This window comes from Pangasianodon hypophthalmus, chromosome 26, assembly GCF_027358585.1.
Source record: "Pangasianodon hypophthalmus isolate fPanHyp1 chromosome 26, fPanHyp1.pri, whole genome shotgun sequence".
In the NCBI taxonomy this organism is placed as follows: domain Eukaryota; kingdom Metazoa; phylum Chordata; class Actinopteri; order Siluriformes; family Pangasiidae; genus Pangasianodon; species Pangasianodon hypophthalmus.
The window spans coordinates 16,403,205-16,429,404 of NC_069735.1; the positions used below are offsets into that span (position 1 = coordinate 16,403,205).

At 39.6% G+C, this 26,200-nt stretch overlaps 1 protein-coding gene across 1 annotated transcript; it reads left to right on the top strand.

Annotated features, from left to right (window-relative positions):
• The first annotated feature begins 5,855 nt into the window (after positions 1-5,855).
• LOC113537392 (NACHT, LRR and PYD domains-containing protein 3-like) lies at positions 5,856-16,433 on the top strand. Its single transcript, XM_053229874.1, is given in 12 exon segments — positions 5,856-5,918; positions 8,158-8,545; positions 8,775-8,941; positions 8,943-10,243; positions 10,377-10,745; positions 10,961-11,134; positions 11,384-11,545; positions 12,607-12,774; positions 12,986-13,159; positions 13,511-13,669; positions 14,563-14,609; positions 14,788-16,433. Coding segments are annotated over 12 exon segments (3,663 nt in total). The 5' UTR covers positions 5,856-5,909; the 3' UTR covers positions 15,333-16,433.
• Positions 16,434-26,200: the final 9,767 nt, after the last annotated feature.

The following is a 26,200-nucleotide window of genomic DNA, read 5'->3' on the forward strand; positions in this document are numbered from 1 at the left end:
TAAGGATATTTTCTGTCCATTAGCGTGTTTCATTTACGTTTCACCACTACTATATTTGTAGCTGCCCCATGAGTTTTGGTTTCATCCTTTGTCATTGTCCTATTGGTGGATTTTAGAACAGTGGCGTAACACCGTATAAAGTCTAAACACTGTGAGATTTTAATCAGAAATGTTCTCACACTGACAGAACTTTGTTGTCAGTGGCACGAAATCAGCCACCAGTGAGCACATCACATTATATGTTCTAAGGCCACCAAACTCAACTTATAGCCAGAGAATTCTTTTACAATGGGCAATTTTTGTCTATGACAGCAAAATTTGTCTGAAAATCATACAGTGTGGAGCTGACATTACATGAAGTCCTGTTAAATTTTCAGACATTTTCAGAAACTTGTCCTCCAACACATTTATTTGGCATGCAAGGCTTTTACAGGGTGTTTGGTTGTGCCTCTGTTGGAAACTTTAATTGTTGTATGTAGAACCCTATAACAAATTGTTTCTATATCAGAAAGCGTTCCATTACAATAAGCTAAGAACATCCAGTGACCCCATAAAAAAACCATTGTTCTCTAAAAATGTACAAAACCACATGGATATATGTAATGACAAAATAAATACCTGGATACTGTTATTCGTCAGTAAAAGCCAGTATACAGTATGTTTACCTAATAGAAAAGAGGAACATATTTCCTTCAAAAGTGTTGGGAGTGTCCATGGACTGATTGTCATCAGAAGAGCACAGGGAATCTTGATCAGTGCCACTTAACACACAAACACAGAAGCTTTAAGCACTAATGATGTCCTATAGCAAACCTGTATTCTCATATGGGAATGTGGTGAAAGTTAGTTTTTCATGCTTCACAGCTGTAATGATGGAGTCTATAACAGAAAAAGGAAAGAGCTACAGGAACAAAACACCAAACTAATAAATTAACTACACAATTTAGGAGAAATTAAGGTCTAACCTTTCCATTAGATAGAAATCATTTGTAGAGTCACATTCATGGTCCTGATCTTCTCTTTCCTCAGATGTGGAGTAAAATGAAACTCTCAACCAGCTCTCCTCTCCAACTTACAAACAGAACAAAGACAGTAGTGAGAAAAGAGATCAGAGGAGAGACTCATGTTTGGAGCAGGTCAAACCAGAGACATGTGTTGGCTTGCATAAAACATCACACCAGTGAACAATTTCAGACCTTATGCCTATATTCACCTCTCTTCTGCATTGTACAAGTTTAGAAACTTAGATACTTTTACTTCCTAAAACGGTGTATGCACTAGATATATGTAACCATGCAAGTAGTAACTATACAAACACTGATATCTGTTTAAACAAACGAGTGGTTTCTCTTATTCACTCACATGTTCCCATGATCACTTGTGGTTTTTGTGTGTTTGTACAGCAGATCTTATGCGCTTCAAGGGTCTCAACCCAATTCAATCCCATACTTCCTTCCCCTAGACACTTCCACTTAGGAGACTCCAAGTTGCAGGGGGGATCAAATTTCAGCTTGTGCAACATTGTTTAATAATCATGTTGTTTCACCCTATGAGCTTTCTTCTTTATTCAGTCTTCTGCTGTGGATAAACATGCACATGAATTAAAGTTCTCTTGTCGTCATTATTTTGAGTAATATGATGTCTGGATATTTAAAAATAACAACTGTGCTCCCCTGCATAATGGACTCTTCCGAGTTGAAGTGCCTAGGGAAAGTGAATAAGATCTGCATTGGGAGGGTGCCTGGTTTCAATCAGGAAGTGTGTGAGACCACGGCTAAAGAGCCTAGAAGCAGGTTTGGACTGAAACTAAAGTGAAAAACACCTTATTCCATGTCGAGAAATTAATCATAATGACTATGAAAAGTTAAATTTTTATGATTAAATCATTCCATAATTAAAAACTGTGTGTGAACCTAAAGTGAAATTAATGCATTTAAAAGACTACATCTTGAGAATTTGGGAATGTTTTGTGGTAGTAAAATTGATTTTCAGATACGAGAAACAGTTTTGTGGTTGTGTAATATTTGTCTAGCTCTTCAGCTGCTGGTAAACTTCTCCACAGAGAGTCTGAACACAACTCACTCTGTGGGTTCAATTTCTCATAGCAAGTATTTAAATGAAGAACCAAATTCAAACCACATAGAACCTAAATACTGACCACATTTTTGGCTTAACTTACCAAAATCCTGGTTTCCTGTAGTTTATCAGATCAACAGAGATGCATGACAATTATATTTATACATGATTGAAATGAACATTTGAGCAAACATTTTTGATAAGATTTAGAGATATTAAAAGAAAGAGTGCCACAGACTATTTAACACCTTTTTAACAATTTCATATTCGTAGATCACTAAGGTAGTAAATTACTTGTTCCACATTAGATGAAATTTTTTGTTGGATTTTTAGAAACAGGAAGAAAAGATATTTAATGACAGTCTTCTACAATGTAGTATTTACCATAATAAATGGCCCCATGAGTTTTATTTTATAAAGAATTTCTCTTATATACTCACCAGAATATTTCACTGGTGCTGTTTCCATGATCACTTCTGGGTTTTATCTGTTTGTACAGCATGTTACAGATCTTATGAGCTTCAAGGGTCTCAACCCAATTCAATCCCATACTTCCTTCCCCTAGACACTTCCACTTAGGAGACTCCAAGTTGCAGGGGGGATCAAATTTCAGCTAGTGCAACATTGTTTAATAATCTTGTCGTTTTGCCTCATGAGATTTCTTCTTTATTCAGTCTTCTGCTGTGGATAAACATGCAGATGCATTAAAGTTCTCTTGTAGTCATTATTTTGAGTAATATAATGTCAAGGTGTTTAAAAATAACAGCTGTGCTCCCCTGCATAATGGACTCTTCCAAGCTGAAGTGCCTAGGGAAAGTGAGTAAGATCTGCATTGGGAGGGTGCCTGGTTTCAATCAGGAAGTGTGTGAGACCGTGGCTAAAGAGCCTAGAAGCAGGTTTGGACTGAAACTAAAGTGAAAAACACCTTATTCCATGTCGAGAAATTAATCATAATGACTATGAAAAGCTTACAATTTTTATGACTAAATCATTCCTGAAGAAAAAAACTGTGAAACTAAAGTGAAATTAATGCATTTAAAAAAAACATTTTGCTGGGGGGAGGGGGTAAAATTGATTTTCAGATACGAGAAACGGTTTTGTGGTTGTGTAATGTTTGTCTAGCTCTTCAGCTGCTGGTAAACTTTTTCACAGGAAGTCCGAACACAACTCACTCTGTGCTTTCAATTTCTCATAGCAAATTCAACTCTCTACTTACTTCCCCTAGACACTTCCACTAGGTCAAATCCAAGTTGTAGGGGTGATCAAACTACAGCTTGTGTGTCATTGTCATTCTGACCTACACGTTTCTCTATTCATATTTAATACCATTGGAAGTCTTGAAAAAGCCATTCATGTTATTAGATTAAGTGAAAAGAAGTTGGACTATTTAGATATAACAGTTGTGCTCCCCTGTATAATGGTCTTTTCCAAGTTAAAGTGCCTAGGGGAAAAGAGTGAGAACTAAATTTTGGAGAGTTCCAAGTTTTTTAAGGACGTTTCAGAGGCTGTGGTTGAAGCAGTGTCACACCCATAGAGCCTACACTCAGCTTAGGCTTATTTCAGTTTTAATTGTGAATTGGCTTTTTAGGATCCTGGATACAGGCAATAGTTTTAATAGTTGTAATATCAACATGATGTATGTTCAGACAGTTGTATGTCAACTATTTACTTACTGTAAAAAATCTAAGTAGTTACTGTAGCTAATACCTATAATTGTCTGTTAGGTACATAGATAAATACATATGCAATGAAGTGAAGTGATGTGTGGCCAAGTATGGTGACCAATACTCGTAATTTGTCCTCTGCATTTAACCCATCCAAGTGCACAGACACAGTAGTGAACACACACACACACACCCTGTGAACACACACTCGGAGCAGTGGGCAGCCTTTTTTGCTGCGGCGCCCGGGGAGCAGTTGGGGGTTCGGTGCCTTGCTCAAGGATGTCACCTCATTCGTGGTATTGAGGGTGGAAGAGATGACACTTGACAATTGACACTTCTTTGAAATAAACCTATAAGTATGTATTTTTCTAAGTATGTGTTGTAAAAAAAAAAAAAAAAAAAAAGTCCAATGACTGGGGAGGTCATTGAAGTACCCTTAACTCATTGTCATATCCACAAGATGATTTGTGACACAGCATATTATGATGCTGGAAATAGCCATTATGTTATTGTTCCTCTTCTGGCTGCTCCCTTTAGGGGTCGCCACTGCAGATCATTGGTCCGCATAGTTGATTTAGGCACAGTTTCTTTTTTTTTTTTTTTCACACACCAGACCAAAATGTTGACACAAGGCAGGTTGGGTCCATGGAGTCGTGCTGTCGATGCCAAATTCACACACACACACACACGCACACACACATATATGTTTACTGATGTAGGCTGTTAGCTTATATGAAGCATACTCCAAGCAATATGCTACAAGGCTGCAAACATATTCATTTAGACAAATTGTTGAATTAACCGAGGCAAGCTAGCCAACCAATCTCTGATTTAACTGTTAGTTATAAGACATATGATATAAAATACATCATTAATACCCAACTTGTGATTTTTTTAAGCTTTTACGTGTCTTGGAAAAGGCGATTGCTAACAAGTGACTAAATGGGACTACAGGGGTGTCGGGGACATTAAAGGTCATCACGCCGAACAGGAAAACTCATCAACTACACAAATAAACAAACGGAACTTTCTCCAAAATAATGCAACATGGACACATTCCCAAAAAAGCTGGGGTGCAGATTCATCCACAGAAAGAACCCAGTGGATGCTTATCAGGGAACACGTTTTTAAAATAAAGATCGAAAGACTTGTCGGAAGCTTAGTGGCCGTGGGGACGTTGAAGTCATGCGACCGTGGTGTAGTTCGTTTATAGCCTTACTTTAGATTTTTACTTCTGGGGATTGTATTTAGGCTTCAAAATTCATAAAAGTTGTGTTCATTTGTGAAGATTATCTTGATGAATAAAACATGGAAGAATCATAAACTTTTCTTGGTCACAGAGCTTATTTTCTGCAATAATCCAAAAGCCAATGGGAAAAACCTATTGGGAACCAGGGTGATGCTAACTTCCGGGTTCTCCTACAAACATACCTCATCCCTGCAGCACTCTATTACCTCATCAGCTCTTTGAGTGAATAAATGACGACAGTTTTGTTGAAACCTGTCGACTGACAACAGCACCACCAGCTGGCCGGAACAGGTACTGTTTAACAGCTGGATTTTGGAGAGTGGCTATGGGGATTTGTGTGAGCATTAGTGAGGCCTACACATTCTATACAATTGTGTGCTCACAACCAACAGTTATGGGTGTGATGGTCATGGTGTCCACATACTTTTGGCCCCCCCAACACACACACACATCTGCAGTAATACTGTAGACGCTCATCACATTAAGCCACTTAAATGACACCCAAAATATACCATAAAACATAACTGCAATTTAACACTGTGGCACTCGAGTCACTCAGGCAGATAACCATGTTTGTGTCTTGTACTGTAATGTTGTTGAGAACATTTAACTATTAATTTCATTGCATATTATGTGCACATAACAATGAACTTGAACTTTCAAGCTACATTAATACGAAATAATAATAATAAAAAAAAGTGTGTGGGGGGGGGGGGGGGGGGGGGATGATGAGTATTAGAAATGATGAGTATTCAAATTTTTTTTAAGAGTTTTTAGCTACACTATCACAGTTTATAGATTTCCTCTTCAGATTGTAACTTTTATTTTGAAAAAGCTGGCTGCTTTCGCGCCATTTTTTTTTTTCATCTTGAAGTACATTCCTGTTACAGTAGTAATTCATTCTCTGACTTCTCACAGCCATGTCACAGGTAAAGTAATTTTTGGGGGTACTATAAGTTTTGTAAGACTCAAGAGTTTACCAGCATTAATTTTAGTCTCTGACCTGGAAATAGCATGAATGTTTATAGCAGACTGACAAATAAAAGTTACTTTGTTTACAGAGAAAAAGAGAGAGAGAGAGAGAGATGACAAAATGGCGGTGTTTGTGTTTACTTTCTTTCTGAAGTAATTATTCAAAGGAGACTTTCTGAACCATCTGAAAAGGAAACAATAATGAACACAGCTTCAGGAATGAAAAGATGCTTGTGTTGAAGGACAATTTGTCTTTACTTTGCTTTAAAAGTCTGAGATATTGCTCAAGTGCATCTGTAAACAGTTTTATCTTCCAAAATGGCTGTTCCAGTCCTGAAAAAATCAGATGCAGAATAGATCAGATTTATCAGCATGTCATTAACCAGCACAAACCTTTTAACGTCTTAGTTTGCATGTAATTAATAAAGTTACATTTCACCTAAAAACCCATTTATATGGTTTAATATGCTTAAAATGATTAAAGTACTGTAATATCTTAATGTTGTATAAAATAACACGTAACCCAGACTGCTGGGATTTGAACCTTCTGCCGCAAAGCCGTAACCAGTGAGCCACTGCAACAATTCAATTCAATTCAAATCAGATTTATCTGTATAGCACTTTTAACAATGAACATTGTCACAAAGCAGCTTTACAGAAATAAATACATTCAAATTAAATTAAACCATAAATATAAATATATTATAAATATGTGAATTTATCCCTAATGAGTGAGCCAGAGCCGACGGTGGTGAGGAAAAACTCCCTGAGACAATATGAGGAAGAAACCTTGAGAGAAACCAGACTCAAAAGGGAACCCATCCTTATCTGGGTGACACCGGATAGTGCGATTATAAATAAATCCCTGTGTACTACATGGACAAATAGTGCAATTGTGCAACCAGTACAACACCACAACTAGCTTGCATTTATTTTAAAACTACTTTTACCACTGAATTAACTCCACTAAAAGATTGAATCATTGAATCAGTGCAAGGTATTTGAGCTATTTGTGCTGGCTCACCGGTTAAGGTTTTGTGTCACAGATAAGGTCATGTGTTCAAATCCCAGCACCACCGAATTACCTTGATTGTGTCCCTCCAGCTCAGTTGTATCCTGCATCAACCAAATGAGCAAATTTACTAGGTTATGTGTTATTTTATACTATGTAAGATATTACAATTTTTTATTGTAAATAGGTTTTACACCCAAGTTGCTGGTAAATTACTGTAAAACCTACGGGAAAGTTTTTTGTTTGTTTTTTTACAGTGTATAGGACAGCAGTTCTCAAATTTTCCCCTTAAATAAAATAAAAATAAAGTCCACAGACCCCCTCAGCACAGATTTATTTCATGAACATTATTTAAATATTTACAATTATAGAATGCAGGAGAAAGCAGAAAAATAAAAACTGGCACAATGAAAAGCTTTTACAGCTTTACAAAACTTCCATTACACTTCTATTACATTTTTTCCCAGCATACACATTTAGGCGTAATATCACTTGGTTAATGATGTCAGGAATAATGCTGTTACACGCCTCAATAATGCGCTGACGCAAGTGTTCATCATTCCTTATTTTCTCTGCGTATACCTGCACTTTCAAATCGACTTCAGTTTCCCATGAGTAGACTTATTTGGATTTGTTCTTCTTGCTTGGATACGTTTGTAAAAATATCAAAAATATTGATTAACCCTGTGATGATGGACTTAAGGCACACCCTGTAATTTGTCTATTGATTAGAGCCACAGAGATTTTTATTCCTGAACTTTCCGCCGACAGAACACATCAGGCCCAGGGTTTGGATTTAAATCAGCATTTTTAAAATAAAATCACGGCCCTCTGGGGGTCCCTAGATCCCACTTTGAAGGCCATGGCTGGAGAATATTGAAATATTTAAGATTTTCAGTGGAATATTTAAACATACAAATATGCAATATTACCAGATGTAGTTAAATGTAAGAGGTTTACTATGAATTCAGTGATTGCTAACTTTCTGAGTGTAGCACAGTAACCTGTTTTATTACCATTTTGTGAAGAATATAGTGTTTGTTGTTATTTGTTTGGTTTTCACTACAAAAGAGTACAAAAAGTTAATTTAATTGAAAAAAAACAAACCAATACAGCGCCAAACTGAACCAGGAGGTGAAACCATGTAGACTTTAGTAAAACCCCAACAACAACTTTTTTTTCAGCCTTCTACCATGACCAGATCAACGCTCACACTTCTTGAAGCCCTGGATGAATTAGTGGAAGAAGAGGTGGAGAGATTTGTGTTTTTTCTTACTCATAGCCCACCAGAGGGTTTCCAAACTATTCCCAGGGGAAAACTGCACCAAAAATCAAAAGTAAAAGTGGCTGACGAAATGATCGAACGATATGGGGAGCAACATGCTCTTCTAGCCACTATATACATTTTGAAAGGCATGAATAAAAATTATCTCGCAAGTGAATTAGAAAAGAAAATGCAACAAAAACGGACAAAGCCTGATCCAAATTCTGTGCCTTTAAAGAAGCAGAAACTGCCCAATGCCCCAAGCCAGATGTATCAAACAGCCAAAGTAGAAAACGCATCAGACAAAGGTAAGGATGCTTTGGCACCTGAGGACATTTACAGCATTTAGCTGGTTCCCTTATTCCAGAGCGAATTACAGACGTGCTCTGTAGTCTATATCAAAAACATGTCCTCATGATAGTACACTAGGTCAGGGACTATGAATACCATTATTTTGTTATACTGTATATAAATAGGCAGACTAAAATCTGTATAATTTATGACAATGACATTTTGTTTTTCATTTTCTGTGAACAGGGCAAGATCCTCAGAGTGTCATGACAAAACATAAACAGTGGCTGAAGGCTAAAAATCATTTCATAGTTGAAGAGACAGCTAGAGAAAAGAACAAGATTCCACTTAATGACATATACACAGATCTCATTATTACAAAAGGAGAGAGTGAAGCTCGTAATAGTGAGCGTAATAATGAGCATTTTGATGACTGAGAATTCACAATTTTCATACGAGACCAGAATCAACTGCAATGACATCTTCGGTCAGAATGAGGAAGAAATCAAAACTGTTCTTACAAAGGGTGTTGCCGGCATTGGAAAAACAGTCTCTGTGCAGAAATTCATCCTTGACTGGGCTGAGAATAAAGCCAATCAAGATGTGATGTTTCTGTTTGTACTTCCATTTCGTCAGCTGAACCTGATTAAACATGAATGTCATAGTCTTCATTCACTTTTGGTTCAATTACATCCCCAACTTAAAGGCTGTGAGTCAGACATGTACGACGACAAGAAAATTTTATTCATATTTGATGGCCTTGAGGAGAGTAGAATTCAAATGAGCTTTAGAAAAACTTCAACCATCAGTAACGTTCACACCATGGCCACAGTGGAAGCCTTAATTATAAACCTTATCCGTGGAGAGCTACTCCCATCTGCCCTTATATGGATAACTTCTCGACCAGCAGCAGCCAATCAGATACCCTCCCAGTACATTGACCGTGTGACAGAAATTCAGGGATTCAGTGACTCCCAAAAGGAGCAGTACTTTAGGAAGAGAGTGACCGATAATGACAAAGCCAGCAGAATCATCTCACACATTAGGAGAGCAAGGAGTCTTCACATTATGTGCCACATTCCAGTCTTTTGTTGGATTTCAGTTACTGCTCTTCAGCCTTGGCTTACCAACAAGTGCAAAGGAGAAATCCCCACAACCCTGACTGAAATGTACTCTCACTTTTTACTCATTCAGATAAACAGGAAGAATGAAAAGTTTGACGAGAGACATGAAATAGACTCAAAGTCACTGCTGGAGTCCAACAAGAACATGATCCTGAAACTTGCTGAGTTGGCTTTCAAACAACTGCTAAATGGCAATATCCTCTTCTATGAAACAGACCTGAAAGAGTGTGGAATCAATGTCCAAGAATCCTTTTTATACTCTGGGGTTTGCACTGAAATCTTTAAAATGGAATCTGAGTTTTATTGTACAAAAGTCTACTGCTTTGTGCACTTGAGCTTCCAAGAATTTTTTGCCGCTCTCTATGTGTTCTATTGTTATCTATGCAAGAACATGGTGGAAGTAAAGATGTTTCTACCAAAGACCAAGGCTGTGACTTCAGAAATACCACTGGATGTGCTAATGAAACATGCAGTGGATGAAGCCTTGAAGAGCGACAATGGACATCTTGATCTTTTCCTCCGTTTTCTTCACGGCATGTCATTGGAATCCAACCAGAGACTCCTGCAAGGTCTACTGCCCCATGGAAGTAAAGATGTTTCTACCAAAGACCAAGGCTGTGACTTCAGAAATACCACTGGATGTGCTAATGAAACATGCAGTGGATGAAGCCTTGAAGAGCGACAATGGACATCTTGATCTTTTCCTCCGTTTTCTTCACGGCATGTCATTGGAATCCAACCAGAGACTCCTGCAAGGTCTACTGCCCCATATCAAGAGCAGCTCCGAGAGCGTCGAGAAAATAAAACTAAACCTGAAACGTGGACAAAAAAGGAACATCAACCCTGAGCGCTGGCTCAATCTCTCACACTGCTTAATAGAAATGAAGGATGACACTCTTCAGCAAGAAATTCAGACTTACCTCAAGTCCAAAAAGAAGTCCAAAAAGCTCACTCTTGCACAGTGTTCGGCAATGGCTAACATGTTTCAAGTTTCAGAGGAGGTGATGGATGAGTTGGATCTGAAAAAATACAACACAACAGAAGAGGGGCGTAGAAGACTAATCCCAGCACTAAGGAACTGCAAAAAGGCCATGTGAGTATATCTACTAATATATATAAAGTAACTGTTTTAAATATATTTTTCAGGAAACTAGTTGTTATTGTGGTTTATTGTGTACTCCCATTACAAAACCAACAGAGTATAGACAAGCAGCAGCATTCTCATACTTCAAATGGACAAATGTTGATTAGACTTTTACAGAATTGGTTAATAAATTTATGAATACTATCTGATTTCTCTTGCTGTAGCCTGGCAGACTGTAACCTTACAGAGAAGTCCTGTGAAAACATCGCATCAGCTTTACAGTCAGCAAAGTCACCCCTGAGAGAGCTGGACCTGAGCAACAATGACCTACAGGATGCAGGACTGAAACTACTCTATGAAGGACTGAAGAGTGTAACTTGTAAATTAGAGATACTAAGGTAAAGAGAGACACTATAAAAATTACTGCAAAAACATATTTGTGGGAGAAAACTGAAGGGAACCTATACAGGCACAGGGAGAACAAAGTGTAGACCCTGGAGCATGGAGTACCAATCCCACCAGCTGCAGCACCAGACTGACCAATTGAAACAGCTTTTTTGCTGAGAGCTCTGGAAACTAACGTTGTTCATATAGAAACCATTTCGGACTTTTTGTACTGAAAATATTTTTTCTCCCTATATCTACAGTCTCTCCAACTGTAAGCTGACCACATTGTCATGTGAAGATGTTGCTTCAGCTCTACTTTCAAGAAATTCATCCCTGAGAAAACTGGACCTGAGCTACAATGACCTGCAGAGGGGAATAAATCAGCTCTTCAATGGACTAAACTGTAAACTGGACACATTAAGGTTAGTCTCAGAATGGGTATTAACTTTCCTGTTCCAAAAAATTTTATGTAAACTTCCATGAAACATTGTCAAATGTAAATGTGAATTCTGTTCTCATACTAAATTGAAGTCCTTACGCAAATATATCCTTATGCCAGTCTGCCTTTCTTGTGCTTCACCTTGCCTGCTCCTGACCTTTTCCACTTTGTGCCCCAAGTCAGCAACCTATTGGGAATTTATCTCTCTTAAGCTAAAATGTTTAACCCCTAAACATTACAGAACCCAAAACATAATTAGTTCCTCAGGCAGCACCTTTTCTTTTTTAAATAACGTGCCATGAACATGAACATCAAGCTGCATGTCATCCATCTGAAAAAAAGACATCACATCCAACAGAAATGACAAGAAAGCAGTCATGAATGGGGTCTTTGTGCTTCAGGGCAATTTTTGACTTCAGTTTTCACCCATTCATATTTGAAGTGAATTGGAGCTTGTCAGTTTTCAGTTTTGTCAGATGTAATTGGCAGTGGTGGCGCAGTGGTTACGGTTCTAAGCAAGGTCCAGCTCAGTTTTAGGTTGCATTTAATAAAAGCATTTGACAAATGAATAAGTGTCATTGAATAAAAACTAATTTTGTTAGTTTTGTGGGTGTCATAGGCATAGTAATAAAAGATAATGGTGTCGTCAGGGAAGGCACAATTAACGTTCACCTGCAAAGGATTAGTTTGACCTATGTCATTAAAATATCCCAAAGGCATATAAAAGCCTTTTTTGCTGGAAGTGTGTGATCCATCTGATATAGCATGTGGTGTATTTTAGAGTTTAAAAAAGTTGAACAATTATTTTGTTTATAGACCTTAAGTATATATCCTTAAATACATAAATATCTATATATGTAAAACACTTATATCTTTTTAATATTTTAATTAACACTGAAGCACTGTGAAAACTTAAGCCTGAGTACTTACATAGAAACAAGGCGTTATAGGTTGCTTTGTCGGAAAAGCGTAAAAGGGAAATGGATGAGCCTTTGTTTCAGTCAAGCTTTTCTGAAGCTTTTATGACTGTATTTGCTCTAACAGGATCTCAGATTGTAAGCTCACTGCAGAATCTTGTAAATACATTGCCAAAGCTTTAGCAAAGTCACCTTTGAGAGAGCTGGATCTGAGTTGCAATGACCTGCGAGATACAGGAATGAAGCTGCTCTCTGATGGACTGAGGAGTTCATACTGCAATCTGAACATACTGAAGTAAGTGTCAAATAAAAAAAGGATGCTGTGTAAAATTTGCACTAAACACACTGTGCACACTAACATACATTCTGGAGGGTTCAATCAAATACTGACTCGTTTGATGCAGTTGATGTCTTTCATTAGGGGGCCAAGCACGAAAAAAAGCTTGGTGCGCCTCAGAATATATAATAGCGTACTGAAATATTCTCTCCTGCCTCCCTTTTTATAGCCTCTCAGACTGTAAACTCACTGAGCAGTCTTGTACAGATATCTCCTACGTTCTGCAAAAAGCAGACTCGTCCCTGAGAGAGCTGGATCTAAGTGATAATGACCTGCTGGATTCTGGTGTGAAAGTGCTGTCTGCTGGATTAATGAGTTCAGAATGTGTTCTGAAAATACTGAGGCAAGTGTTTTGTAAAGAAAAAAAAATGGCACTGATTTAAATCATTCAATCAATTCAGTAAGCATGTATTCATTCATTCATTCATTCATCTTCACTAAGCACTTTACCCTGGTCAGAGTGGATCCGGAGCCCATCCTAAGAATAATGGGTGCAAATAACTCAAAAACATTTTCATAAATAAGTTTTGTATCTTAGATAATTTGTGCAAATCTGCATTCTGAGCTAACAGATACACTATATGAAGCTGATACATCATACATCATAGATTTCAGTTTTGTGTAGGTGTGACAAGTTTACCTGCAAAGAAAATGCTTTCCTAAGAGTGCTTTTTCTCTGTATTCCTATCTCCAGATTGTCTGGCTGTTGCCTCACAGCAAAGAGCTGCTCTTCACTCATTTTAGCTCTGGATTCAAACTCCACACACCTCACTGAGCTGGATTTCAGCTACAATCATCTAGGACCATCAGGATTAATGAAGAGGAATTCAGTCTATAAACTGAAGACCATTACGTAAGATGAGCATGATGATATGACCTGGTCTAGGTTAGGCCAAACATACAAAATTATCAGTTTATTTGTGATGTCACACTCCACAGTAGTGGTTAATGGCTCATATGCAAGTAACACTCAGGGCTTTAAGAATTTGCAGTTCTTCATAAGTATTAATTTTCTTAACCTAGCATTATAGGTTTAAATGTTATAATTTTATTGTGGCAGTTGTATACCTTCTTTTACTATCATAAACGCTTTAGTTGTGCTGTCTGTTTTATCTCTGTACCAGTGTTATTGTGGAGCGGTGTGAATTGTTTGCCCATCAGGGGGCTCACACCCCTCCCCTTTCGCATAACCCTGCTCACCAGCAGCTAAACACAGAGTCACAATACTCTACACACAGAAACCCAACAATGTCCTGACTAACCTTATAACAGACTTGCAGCAATAAAATAATTAATTTGTTTATACTGAATAAAAATGTGCAAGTCAATTTCCATTCCACCAGAATGGAACGCCACTGTACTGTGAGAAAGGGTTAAACCAATTAGCTATTAGAAGCATATTATTATAATTATTAGATTTTTTGATTAATTTTTTTGTTTTTGGCTTTGGAAGCTGACCAAGCTAATAAAACAAAATAAAATAAAAGTAGCAAGCTTACTAATGCACATCTAGGACACAAAATACAATATCTTTTGATTGAGACTGATAGGCCAACAAGAACAGCTCTTTATAATATTTTCAGCTTAACAGTTGGTGTGACTAAACTGATTTATGACTGCATTGATACAGTGGCCATGCTGCCTTGAATAACTGAAATGAAATTTGGCTAATACATAACAGTGGCTCATTTTGGCTGTGTGTGTTTGTGTGCACACTCCCATGATTTTTATTGTCTGAACTTCTAGAGTTGACCACTGTGGAGAGTTGAGGATAGCACCAGGACTCAAGAAATGTAAGTTGTGTTTCATAAACACACACACGCCATGAATAAAGACAAAGAACTGTTATGCAGTACTGATGTTACTTCTGGAGTCCTAATTTTCACTTTCGTTGTAAAATCTGATTTTAAAGGTTGCGAAAAGTGTATATTTATTATATATGTAATATTGAGGCAAAGTTCTCGTGTGCAGATGCCTGGAAGCTGACAGTGGATCCCAACACAGCAAACACACGCCTCTCACTGACCGCCTCTAACACCAGGATGTTGCTTTTGGCAGAAGATCAGCCATGTCAAGATCACAGACAGAGATTTCAGTACGCGACACAAGCGTTGTGTAAAGAAAGTCTGTCTGGACGTTGTTACTGGGAGGTTGAGTGGTATGGGGGGGCTTCCATCGCTGTGGCATACAAATCTATCAGCAAGAAGGGACGCAGAAATGACTGCGTGTTCGGACGTTCAAAAAAGTCCTGGAGCCTGGAGTTGTCCAAGGATGATAAGTATTGCTTAGTAGTGCACAATAACAAGAGCATGGATAGGCCATATCCTCAGAGTAACAGAGTAGGAGTGTATGTAGACTGCCTAGCTGGAATTCTGTCCTTTTACACCATCTCCTCAGACACACGCACTCTGATGCACATACACACTTTCCGCACAACGTTTATCGAACCACTTTTTGCAGGGTTTGGACTCAAGGATGCCGATGCTTCCATCTCTCTCATCCATTCTCGAAACTAAAAAGCAAAAAGTGGCATTTAAAGTGGCATCTTTAAAATGAACAAAGCTTAATGTCACAGAGATTTATTTTTACGTGTTTATTTTTTTTAATTTAAGATTTTTTTGTCTTTTATTTAATCTGACTGCAGGAGCTGGTCAGAGGAGTAAATGATGTGCATTTCCGTACCAGATGAATGTTGGAGTGTCAGTCGGTGATTCTAGGGACTGTGAGGGCCCCAGGCAGGAAAATGCTAATACAATGAGCCAACTATAGGGATACTCTCTGAAAGTGTTAGTGTTATAGTCTGCATGCTAGATGTAGTGCTAGATCAGGCTTCTCAGTTAGATAAACCATCGTTACATCACATAGGCTACAACAGAACATCTTTGATAATGTGTTGGCTTTTATACTCTGTATATATTTTTAAAGACCAAGCTATCAAGACAAAAATGAGCAAAATGACGAATTTTACCAACAAAGCTAGCTGTATGAATTGAATACGAATTTTACCAAGAAAGCTAGCTAGCTGATAATTAACATACCGTTCTCCAAACTGAGCAGTACCTCCTACTTCTTGATTGCCAAAATAACAATGGGCTAACATTACTTTACGGCTTAGTCTACAGTTGTCATCCTTAATTATTTTGTTATTAGATTATCTTCAACACTTACCACAGCTCTGCTTTCAGACAGGACATTCCTCTTCATTCTGAGGCCTCTTGAGGGCTTCCTGGTGTAGCATTATACATTACCCATCAGTGGTTTCATATTTTCATAGACTTAGTGTCAACCTTCAGGGGGCCTCTCAAAACTCAGGGCCACAAGCAATTGCCTGCGTCAGGTGGTTTTTACATGTAAGAGTGACTGCATCTCCTTTAATCAGTCTATCAGGGATGTCCACCTGAAACCCTGTGGATGAGAGACAAGAGGGGAAAACATACCAGGCTGAAGTTTCTCCTTTCCTTTCCTTTATTATGCGGCAGTTATGTGATCCTGCCTCTAGATGATACTATTTACTTTTATTATTGTATTATTTACTTTATAATACAAATTTACTGAACTGAACAAATTTAATGAACACTGTAAAGATGTTTTTAATAAAACAAATTTAAAAAGTGAAAGTCCTGTTGCCATTTCTGAAAATACTCAAGAACTTCAAAACAGTGAAAGATTCCACCATTAAACCAGTGTTTACTATGTTATTTGCCATGTTATTCAGTAGTACAGGTCTCTCAGCCTGTGGTGTGGTTGATATGAAGCAGACACTGAAGACCTGAAGACTATGAACATTTGGGAAAAAAAACTATTTGAATATAGATGTTTGATTGTTTGAGAATGTAAATTTTAAAGTATGAATCTCTGAATGCTAAAATAAAACTATATTACTGTGATTTTTCTGTCTTAAAGATTCTGTTTTAAAGGTTTTCATGCATGAAGATTTCATGCTGCATGAAAGTTTAGATGAGTCATAAAAAAAGTAAAATAAAAGTAGTCATTAAGTAGTTCTGACTGTATTGCTGATCACTAGATATTTCTTACAAATCGAATGTCTGACACCACAGAATCTTGCTCCTTTCTTATTCAGTCTACTCCAGGTGTAAACTGACATGGCAAGTATTTCAGTGTGGCATTTGAAAGTCACCTTTGGGTGGTGGCATCTTTTAACCTAATGAACTTTAGCGTTTACGAACAAAGCCTTCCAGAAACAACATGCAAACACAGGCATGTCCAATTTTAAGTGTACTGTTACAGGACCTCAGCTCAAGTCTCAGTAGAGTTTATTGCTTTTTGCAGTACCTATACATTTTATGTTAGATCAGGTTGGATATAGAAGGCTATTTTTCTCTAGGAGGTAAGCCAGAAATAAGTGTGTTTCCATGACTCACTAATGAATTATTATTCACATGTATGCACACGCATTCACACTTCCAATACACATCCTGTATTTCCACTTCTCTGGAACTTTCCTTGCCATAGGGCCCAAATGCAGATGATAATGATCTACAGATATGCACACAAACAAGCATTTTAATATCCAGTTTTTCAACTGGATGACCTCACTCTCTCTCTTTTAGTAAGAATATGTACACCGATTACCAAAGACAGTTCATCTGAAATAAACTGAAACATTTTAGTGAAAGACAGGTGTGGGAAGCTGGGAATGTGTTGCCATCCTCTTGTCTGTGTTTTAGCAGTGGGTCTTACATATTCTAATTAATATTTAACATTATGACTTTGCTCTCATAAGACCACATATAGTATTACAGTGTAATACAATAAAAGGAAGGAAATTATTTACAAACCAAGCATAGTTAACATTTCTTTTACGAAAGAATGGCGCACTTCTCATATTTTATGCATATTTTATTTCCTAGTTAGCAGAAACAACTTAAAAAACAAATGTCAAAAGTACAAATAGTGTGTTTTAGTTTTATTTAATGATAAATTAACAAAAATAACAATTATTATTATTATTATTATTATTATTATTATTATTATTACTATTATTATTCCCTTCTTTTTCTTAGAAGATTTCTACTGTCTAATACATTTTATTGTATGGATTGTTATGAAATGTGTTGTTTCTAATGAATCCTTATTTAATTTTATTATGGTAATCATCCACCCCTGAATGGAGGCCCTACTGTGTTCTTATGCATTAAATGCCCATGGTTTTTATGGGCACATAAGGGTGTGATGGTCAGGTATCCACATAATTTTGGCCATATAGTGTATGTAGTCAATTACCTTCAGTTTCACAGATGCCCCTAGCAGAGTAACCACATGGTGTAGTTCATTATATTTACAGTGGATTAACTGTGACAACCAGAATAGGTTTAAGTGTCCAATTACTTTTTTGTCTAATTATGAACAGTACATCTATTATTTTTATATTTTTTAAACATAATCTTTTTTTGGGGACATTTTTTGCACACAAATAAGTACTTGTTAGTTGTGTAACGATGCATCCTAAAAAATGTGATGATGTGCATCATGGAAATGTGCAATTCACATAGTGGAAAGCAGCATTCTATTAATTATGCAGCTAATGTAATTGTGCTGTTTGAACACCAGGGGTCCCAATCAGCACAACCCATAGAGTTAAAATATATAGAAGGAGCACACTGGTCAAGTTGTAACGGCCAAAACTATGTATTTGCATGCATCTCATTATTGTGCGGTGTGCCCTTTAAGAGACTGATCACCTCACTTATAACGCGCGCTATGGGGTGGTGATGTGGAAGGACTACGTGACTGTGTAGTGAGAACCACCGTGAATGATAAGCTCGGTCTGCCTTCTTGTTTTTATTTTTGTCTTTACTTTTATTTGTAACGCCAAGAAAGAATTAATCGCTCATGTATGAGGGGATCGCGTTGCCGTGTACCAGCCATTAAATGTGTGGGACACCAACTCTTCTTTTTCCATCTCTATCATTTCATGGATTTAACGAGTTATCCGGGTCAGAGCATTACAGTTGGCTCCCGAACAACTGAAGCTGGATCCGTCATCTATGTGGAATCTGCAGCGATTAAACCCAAAAAGTACACCTAAAAGAGCTGTGAGAGTGTTCAATCGGCATCGTTGGAGCTAGTGAGATTAGCTTGCTAACGCTAGGTGCCACGTGCGCGAGGAACGCCTGTATTTCTGTGTGAGTGGATTATGCGATTTTTCTTTGATGTGATGAGGACAGCGGATTAATTTGAAACCTTTAGATTTTGTGCTACATCGGACATTTTGATTTGATTTATTGATTACAAGCTGATTGGGGACGTTTTTTTTTTTGTTTTGTTTTTTTTAATAGTTCGATTGGGAACGAATGATTATTTTGCTTTTTGAGGGAGTGATCTAATTGCTAATTTCTCCCTGCCCGTTTTCCAAGTGCAGACAGACATTTTGCTCATAAACTTTCTGGGATATTTCTGCACGGATTTGTTTGTGTGTGCGCTGAACTTGACTGCACAAGTGTACAGCGAAGATTTTTCTTTTCAAAGACTATTCGTGTTTCATTTTTGTGCATTGGAACTGCGTTTTGAACACTTCAGGAAATAATATACCTGTTGGAACACAGTTTTTTTTCTCCACCGTGAACTGAGTTTACTTAAGCTGGATTGAAGAGTAATTTCTAACTCTGGACATATTTGCATGGTCAAGTGACTTAAAAAAAAGAAAAGAAAAAAAAAACACACATTTTATTCAATTTAAAGCAACATATTCTCTTGCTCTGGGTTTACTGAGGTAAAAACACCAAGCCCACCTAAGAGAGAGACAGTAAAATGGTGTGTGCTTTTACTAACATTACCAAGTCAGAGGGATTATTGATGTGAGATTGTTGAATTTTGTTGAAGATTTTATTGATGGTGTGTGCATTTTAATAACAGGTTATATTTTTCTGGGTTACATTTAGAATTTTTACAATTGCTATATTGCTGTTTATGTGAATGCACATTTACTGTTATGGCTTCTCACCCAGACCTTAACACTGACTTGACCTACTCATTACCAGATTCTGCCCCCAGACAGAGACAAAAGTTACCACAGCGAGTGAGCCTGGAGACTCAAGTGGAACTCCTACAAGCTGAAGTATCTGTGATGCAACAGTGCCTCAACGATTCTCTCAAGTTGCAGCAGAGCATATTAAGACGTTTTGGTCCTCCTGATGTTGACACCCCTGTGGCGCCACATACACAGCTACCTCCTATGGCCAGCTCTACACCACACAGTCGTATTCCTCCAGGCCAAGTGCCATTACAAGGTACGACCACTAATAATGTTTCCCCTAGAAGCATGACTTTCTCGCCACAGCCCAATTCTACTGATGTGAGTAATACTAGCAGAATCCTTGCATCTGTACTGTACCAGTCAAGGCTTGAACCACCTGTGTTTGCGGGAGACGGACAGAGAGGAAGAGGATTGGCTACAATCGGTCAATGTTTACAGAACCTCCCTTGATTTAACCGATGCTCAGATTCTTCTTGAGGTGCCACGGTTTTTGGCAAAAGAGCCAAAGAAATGGTTCTCTGTTCTTGACACACATGTCGTTACATGGGACCAGTTCTGTGATTTCTTCAGGAAAGTCTTTCTTCCTTCTGACAGCCAGGAGCAAATAATGAGAGGCATCTTGGACCGTATACAAAGTCCTGAAGAGCCCCTTCCTACATTTGTGGCTCACATGCTAAGTGAATTCAGGAAACTGAAAACTCCTCCGCCAGAGCAAGAACAAATCCACCTTATTTGTAAACATGCTCTTGAAAAGTATAGAGTTGCTCTCTATGGAACTTCTGTTTCTTCAGGCATGGATCTTCTTCTGAGGGCTCACGAGCTCCATGTGGTCCTGGGACCAAGTAAATGTTCACTGCCTTCAATGCAAAGTATAGCTAAATTGGGCAAAGAAACCGACTGTTTCAAGTGCTCGTGCCCTGGCTTCACTTCTCGTACATGTCCAGACTGTAACTCACTTTCTGGAATGCGCTTACGACAAAGTGAGTCCCCTAATGCACATTCGGAACCTCCTCTTGATGCGAGGGATACGAACAACCCCGAAAGTGGCAATGCAGGGGAAGGGAATCCATTTGTCAGGCACAAGGGAAACTCCAAAGGGGGGAGGATGATTCACAGAGGCAATCCTCCCTCCACAAGATAATTTCGCCTCAATCGACTAATGCTGCTGTTCCTGAACAACCTGTTCTTTGTCATGTGGAAGATCCCACATCACCTTCTTTTTGGAACACTCCATTTAGAGCTCAGATTAACTTACTTGGCCAGGTGTTAGATGCTACACTTGACACTGGCGCATCACTTTCTGCGATGCAAGCGGACATTGTTCAGAATCAAGCCAAAGTGAAGGTTAATGTTAAACCATGGTCTGCTCCCCCAATCCAATTAGCAGATGGTGGGGCATGTCAATCCTTAGGGCTGACATGGTTGGCTTTTGGCTTCATGGGACAGTGTTTTTATCACCGGTTTGCCATTGTCCCACGCTTACCCTCGACCTTTGTCTTGGGGATGGACTTCATGTTGCGTGCCTCCATCACCATTCACATCTCATCCAGAACTGTGGTCATAGGCAACGATCCTTTATTAATGGAGGATATGGAAGGCAGGGAAGTGCAGGAGTCGGAAAGTAGCTTGTTGTTGATGGAAGTCCCATCTTCTGCACTTCCAGAAAAGGTTGAGGAAGCATGTCTGAGTAATGCTGAGAAGGAACAGCTGTTAGGGCTACTTGGAAATTTTTCTGACCTCTTCAACGGTCACCTGGGTCACACATCATTAATTGAGCACTCCATAGACACGGGGAATACAAAAGCCAGTCCACTTTCCCCCCTTATCGAACCTCCCCAGCCAAAAAGTGTTTGATTGAGGATCATAATTGAACCGGCAACAGGCCCGTGGGCCACCCCTGTTGTGATTGTTCAGAAACCTTGTGGTAAACCACGATTTTGTGTGGACTATCGTGGGTTGAACCAGCTCACCGTGAAGGACTCTTACCCACTGCCAAGAGTCGATGAGTCCCTAGACTTCCTTTCAAGAGGAAAATTTTTGACCACAATTGACCTTGCTCGGGGATACTGGCAGGTCTCCATGGCAGAAGACTCAAAACCTAAGACTGCTTTTGTTTCACATTGTGGGCTTTTTCAGTTCCGTGTGCTTCCTTTTGGTCTGTGCAATGCACCAGCGACCTTTCAAAGGTTAATGAATAGTGTCTTGGCTGGTCTTATTTACAGGTGCTGTGCAGTCTACTTGGACAACATTGTTGTGGCTTCGCCCACTTTCAAGCAACATCTCGATGACCTCAGGGAAGTCCTTTCATGGCTCAAGTCTGCCAGGTTGACCATTAAACTGGCCAAATGCCAGTTTTGTCAAAGAGAGTGCACCTTCTTGGGGTACCGTGTCTGTCCAAGTGGCGTCCTGCCAGACCAGGACAAAGTGAAGGCTGTTATGGACTTTAAAGACCCTGTCAATGTGAAGCAAGTGAGGCAGTTTTTGGGCCTATCAGGCTATTACCGTCGGTTTATACAGGACTATGCCCACCATGCTGAACCACTGTTCGCGCTCACTAAAAATGATACTCCTTTTGTGTGGGACAGTGCCTGCCAAGATGCCGTGGACCTTCTGAAGCAGAAATTAACTTCGGCACCTGTGCTAAGTTTTCCTTACTTTACTCAACCTTTTTTTATTCATGCCGATGCCTGTGACGTGGGACTAGGAGCTGCGCTCATGCAGAGAGATCTGGATGGCAGAGAGGTTGCTGTGGCATACGCTAGTTGGGCCCTACATAAATCGGAGAAACCTTATTCCACACCCAAGAAAGAGTGTCTGGCCGTCATTTGGGCCCTTGAACACTTTAGGCCTTACATTGAGGGTCTCCATGTCACAATCTTCACTGACCACAGTGGGCTGAAGTGGTTGATGTCCCGTCCCAACCCCACCGGCTGCCTTGCTCGTTGGTCTCTCTGCCTTCAGGACTTCGATTTTGATGTTGTCCACAAGCCTGGATCTCGAAACAAAGTGCCTGATGCGCTGTCTAGGAATCCTCTACAAGATGATGTGCCACCAATGGACCTCTTTCCTGACTATGCTGTGATTGGTGGTCTCGATCTCTGTACGCTATCTTCAGTAACTCCTACGGATCGATCTCATTTCAGACAATTACAACTTGATGATCCAATCACAGGTGATCTCCTCCGTAAAATGGAGGCGGTGCTCCAATGGGATAGCGATGAAGATGATTGCTCTCAATATTCCATTCACGATGGCCTGTTGTACTTTAACGATCCCAAACCTGCTTGTGGCATCCACCCTTTGAAATGTTTAAAGCTGTATGCTCCTACGTGTCTCAGAGGTACCTTGCTGAGGTATTACCACGATCACCCAACTGCAGGTCACCTAGGGATAACCAAAACCTTGGCCCGACTGAAACTGAGGTTTTTCTGGCCTAAAATGGCATCTGAGGTGAAGAAATATGTAACCTCTTGCACGGTTTGTCAACTAACAAAACCAAGTCAGAGAAAACCTGCCGGTCTATTGGTCCCAATTCGGCCCCAGAAACCTTGGGAGTACGTTGGGGTGGATTTCGTTGGCCCTTTGCCACGTACTCCCTGTGGCAGTGCTTATATCCAGGTTTTTGTCGATTATTTTTCAAAATGGGTCGAGATCGTGGCAGTGAAAGAAGCTATGGCTCAAGTGGCAGCGAGCAAACTGCTAAGTGAAGTGTTTGCCTATCATGGGGCCCCAACTTATCTAATTTCAGACAGAGGTTCCCCTTTCGTGAGCGACCTATTCAAATGGGTGCTCACACTCCTGGGAACAGGACATTGCCTCACAACGGCATATCACCCTCAGACGAATGCCACAGAGAGGGTGAACCGGACTCTCAAGACAGCAATTCGAGCATACGTGGATGATTAACACACTACCTGGGACCGATATATCCCACAAATTTGCTTTGCGCTACGTACAGCACCTCATGAGAGTACGGGTCAAACCCCATCCCTGATGTTGTATGGGAGGGAGCTGGACACTTCATTGGATCTGATGACTCAGCCTGTCTGGGATGGAATGGAGGAACCTGAAATCCCTTATCCCGAGAGCTTAAGATTGACATTGCAAGAGGCACATGACCATGCAAGGGCAGCCCTGTAAACCAGTCACAACAGACGGAAGCAGCACTATGACAAAAGACGTCGCTCTGTTTTTTATGCCATTGGTGACCTTGTCAGAGTGAAAACCCACCCTAAATCAGATGCTCTGGCCAATTTTACAGCAAAACTGGCACCCTTGTACTCTGGTCCATACCGTGTCACTCAAGTTTTGTCTGATGTGAACTACAGGCTTGCAAAGTTGGACACAGGACAGGATGCTGGTGTCTATCATGTGGTGAATATGCAACTTTTCCACACTTGGAATGCATGCAGCAGCCATACAACAAGTGGACCTCATGATGGGGCTGAAACACCCGATGAGGGATTGGAGGACTGTCTGCTGGTGACACAGTTGAATGAGGACCAACCTCAAGACACATGCTTTTCTCTGCCTAATGAGGCTAATTGTGACGATTTCATTGACAATGCACATGATGTGACCAAGCATGACATGAGTAGTTGTACTCACAATGCTGACACTGACATTAACACATCTTCACGACATACACGTCTTCCTGACTTTGGCGCTGATCTTGAGGGTCACCGTTACAGTCTCAGACCTAGACTGGCCCTTAGAATCACCTCAGGGTGGTCGGAAAAGAAATGGACCAACAAGCATCATACTGACAGATTGGATCTAAAGTAGTAATGTGTTTAATGGTTTGGAATGTTACTAGTAAGCTGTTGTTTCCTTGTGTAGCGATGGGAATCTAGGAAGCATGGTTCTGATTCTTATGTTTTGATGTGTTATGTTGGAAAAAAAAGAAGATTGTTTTACACTTATGGTTTGGTTTAAATGTTGTCCTTATGTTGTGTACGGCTGGGGACAGCCTTTTTCTTTCCTGCGGGGAATCTGTAACAGCCAAAACTATGTATTTGCATGCATCTCATTATTGTGCAGTGTGCCCTTTAAGAGACTGATCACTTCACTTATAACGCGCGGTATGTGGTGGTGATGTGGAAGGACTACGTGACTGTGTAGTGAGAACCACCGTGAATGATAAGCTCGGTCTGCCTTCTTGTTTTTATTTTTGTCTTTACTTTTATTTGTAATGCCAAGAAAGAATTAATCTCTCATGTATGAGGGGATCGCATTGCCGCGTACCAGCCATTAAATGTGTGGGACACCAACTCTTCTTTTTCCATCTCTTTCATTTCATGGATTTAACGAGTTATCCAGGTCAGAGTGTTACAAAGTGCAATGCAAAGCGTCGGATGCAGTGGTGTAAAGCACGCCGCCACTGGACTCTAGAGCAGTGGAGACGCGTTGTCTGGAGTGATGAATCACGCTTTTCCATCTGGCAATCTGATGGACGAGTCTGGGTTTGGAGGTTGCCAGGAGAACGGTACATTTCAGACTGCATTGTGCCGAGTGTGAAATTTGGTGGAGGAGGAATTATGGTGTGGGGTTGTTTTTCAGGAGTTGGGCTTGGCCCCTTAGTTCCAGTGAAAGGAACTTTGAATGCTTCAGGATACCAAAACATTTTGGACAATTCCATGCTCCCAACCTTGTGGGAACAGTTTGGAGCGGGCCCCTTCCTCTTCCAACATGACTGTGCACCAGTGCACAAAGCAAAGTCCATAAAGACATGGATGACAGAGTCTGGTGTGGATGAACTTGACTGGCCTGCACAGAGTCCTGACCTGAACCCGATAGAACACCTTTGGGATGAATTAGAGCGGAGACTGAGAGCCAGGCCTTCTCGACCAACATCAGTGTGTGACCTCACCAATGCGCTTTTGGAAGAATGGTCAAAAATTCCTATAAACACACTCCTCAAACTTGTGGACAGCCTTCCCAGAAGAGTTGAAGCTGTAATAGCTGCAAAAGGTGGACCGACATCATATTGAACCCTATGGGTTAGGAATGGGATGGCACTTAAGTTCATATGTGAGTCAAGGCAGGTGACCGAATACTTTTGGTAATATAGTGTATATATATGTACATACATATATATATATATATATATATATATATATATGTGTGTGTGTGTACAGTCAGGTCCGGAAGTGTTTGGACAATGACAGAGTTTTTGTGATTTTGCCTTTATACACCACCGCAATGGACTTTCAGCTTTATTTTAAGATGTTCCACAAAATATGCCATTTACCATTTAGGAATTACAGCCATTTTCAACAAAGTACCTCCATTTTCAGGGGCTCAAAGGTATTTGGACAAAGTGACATAATTGTAAATATAACCATAATTTTAATACATGGATGAAAATCCTTTGTAGTCAATGACTGT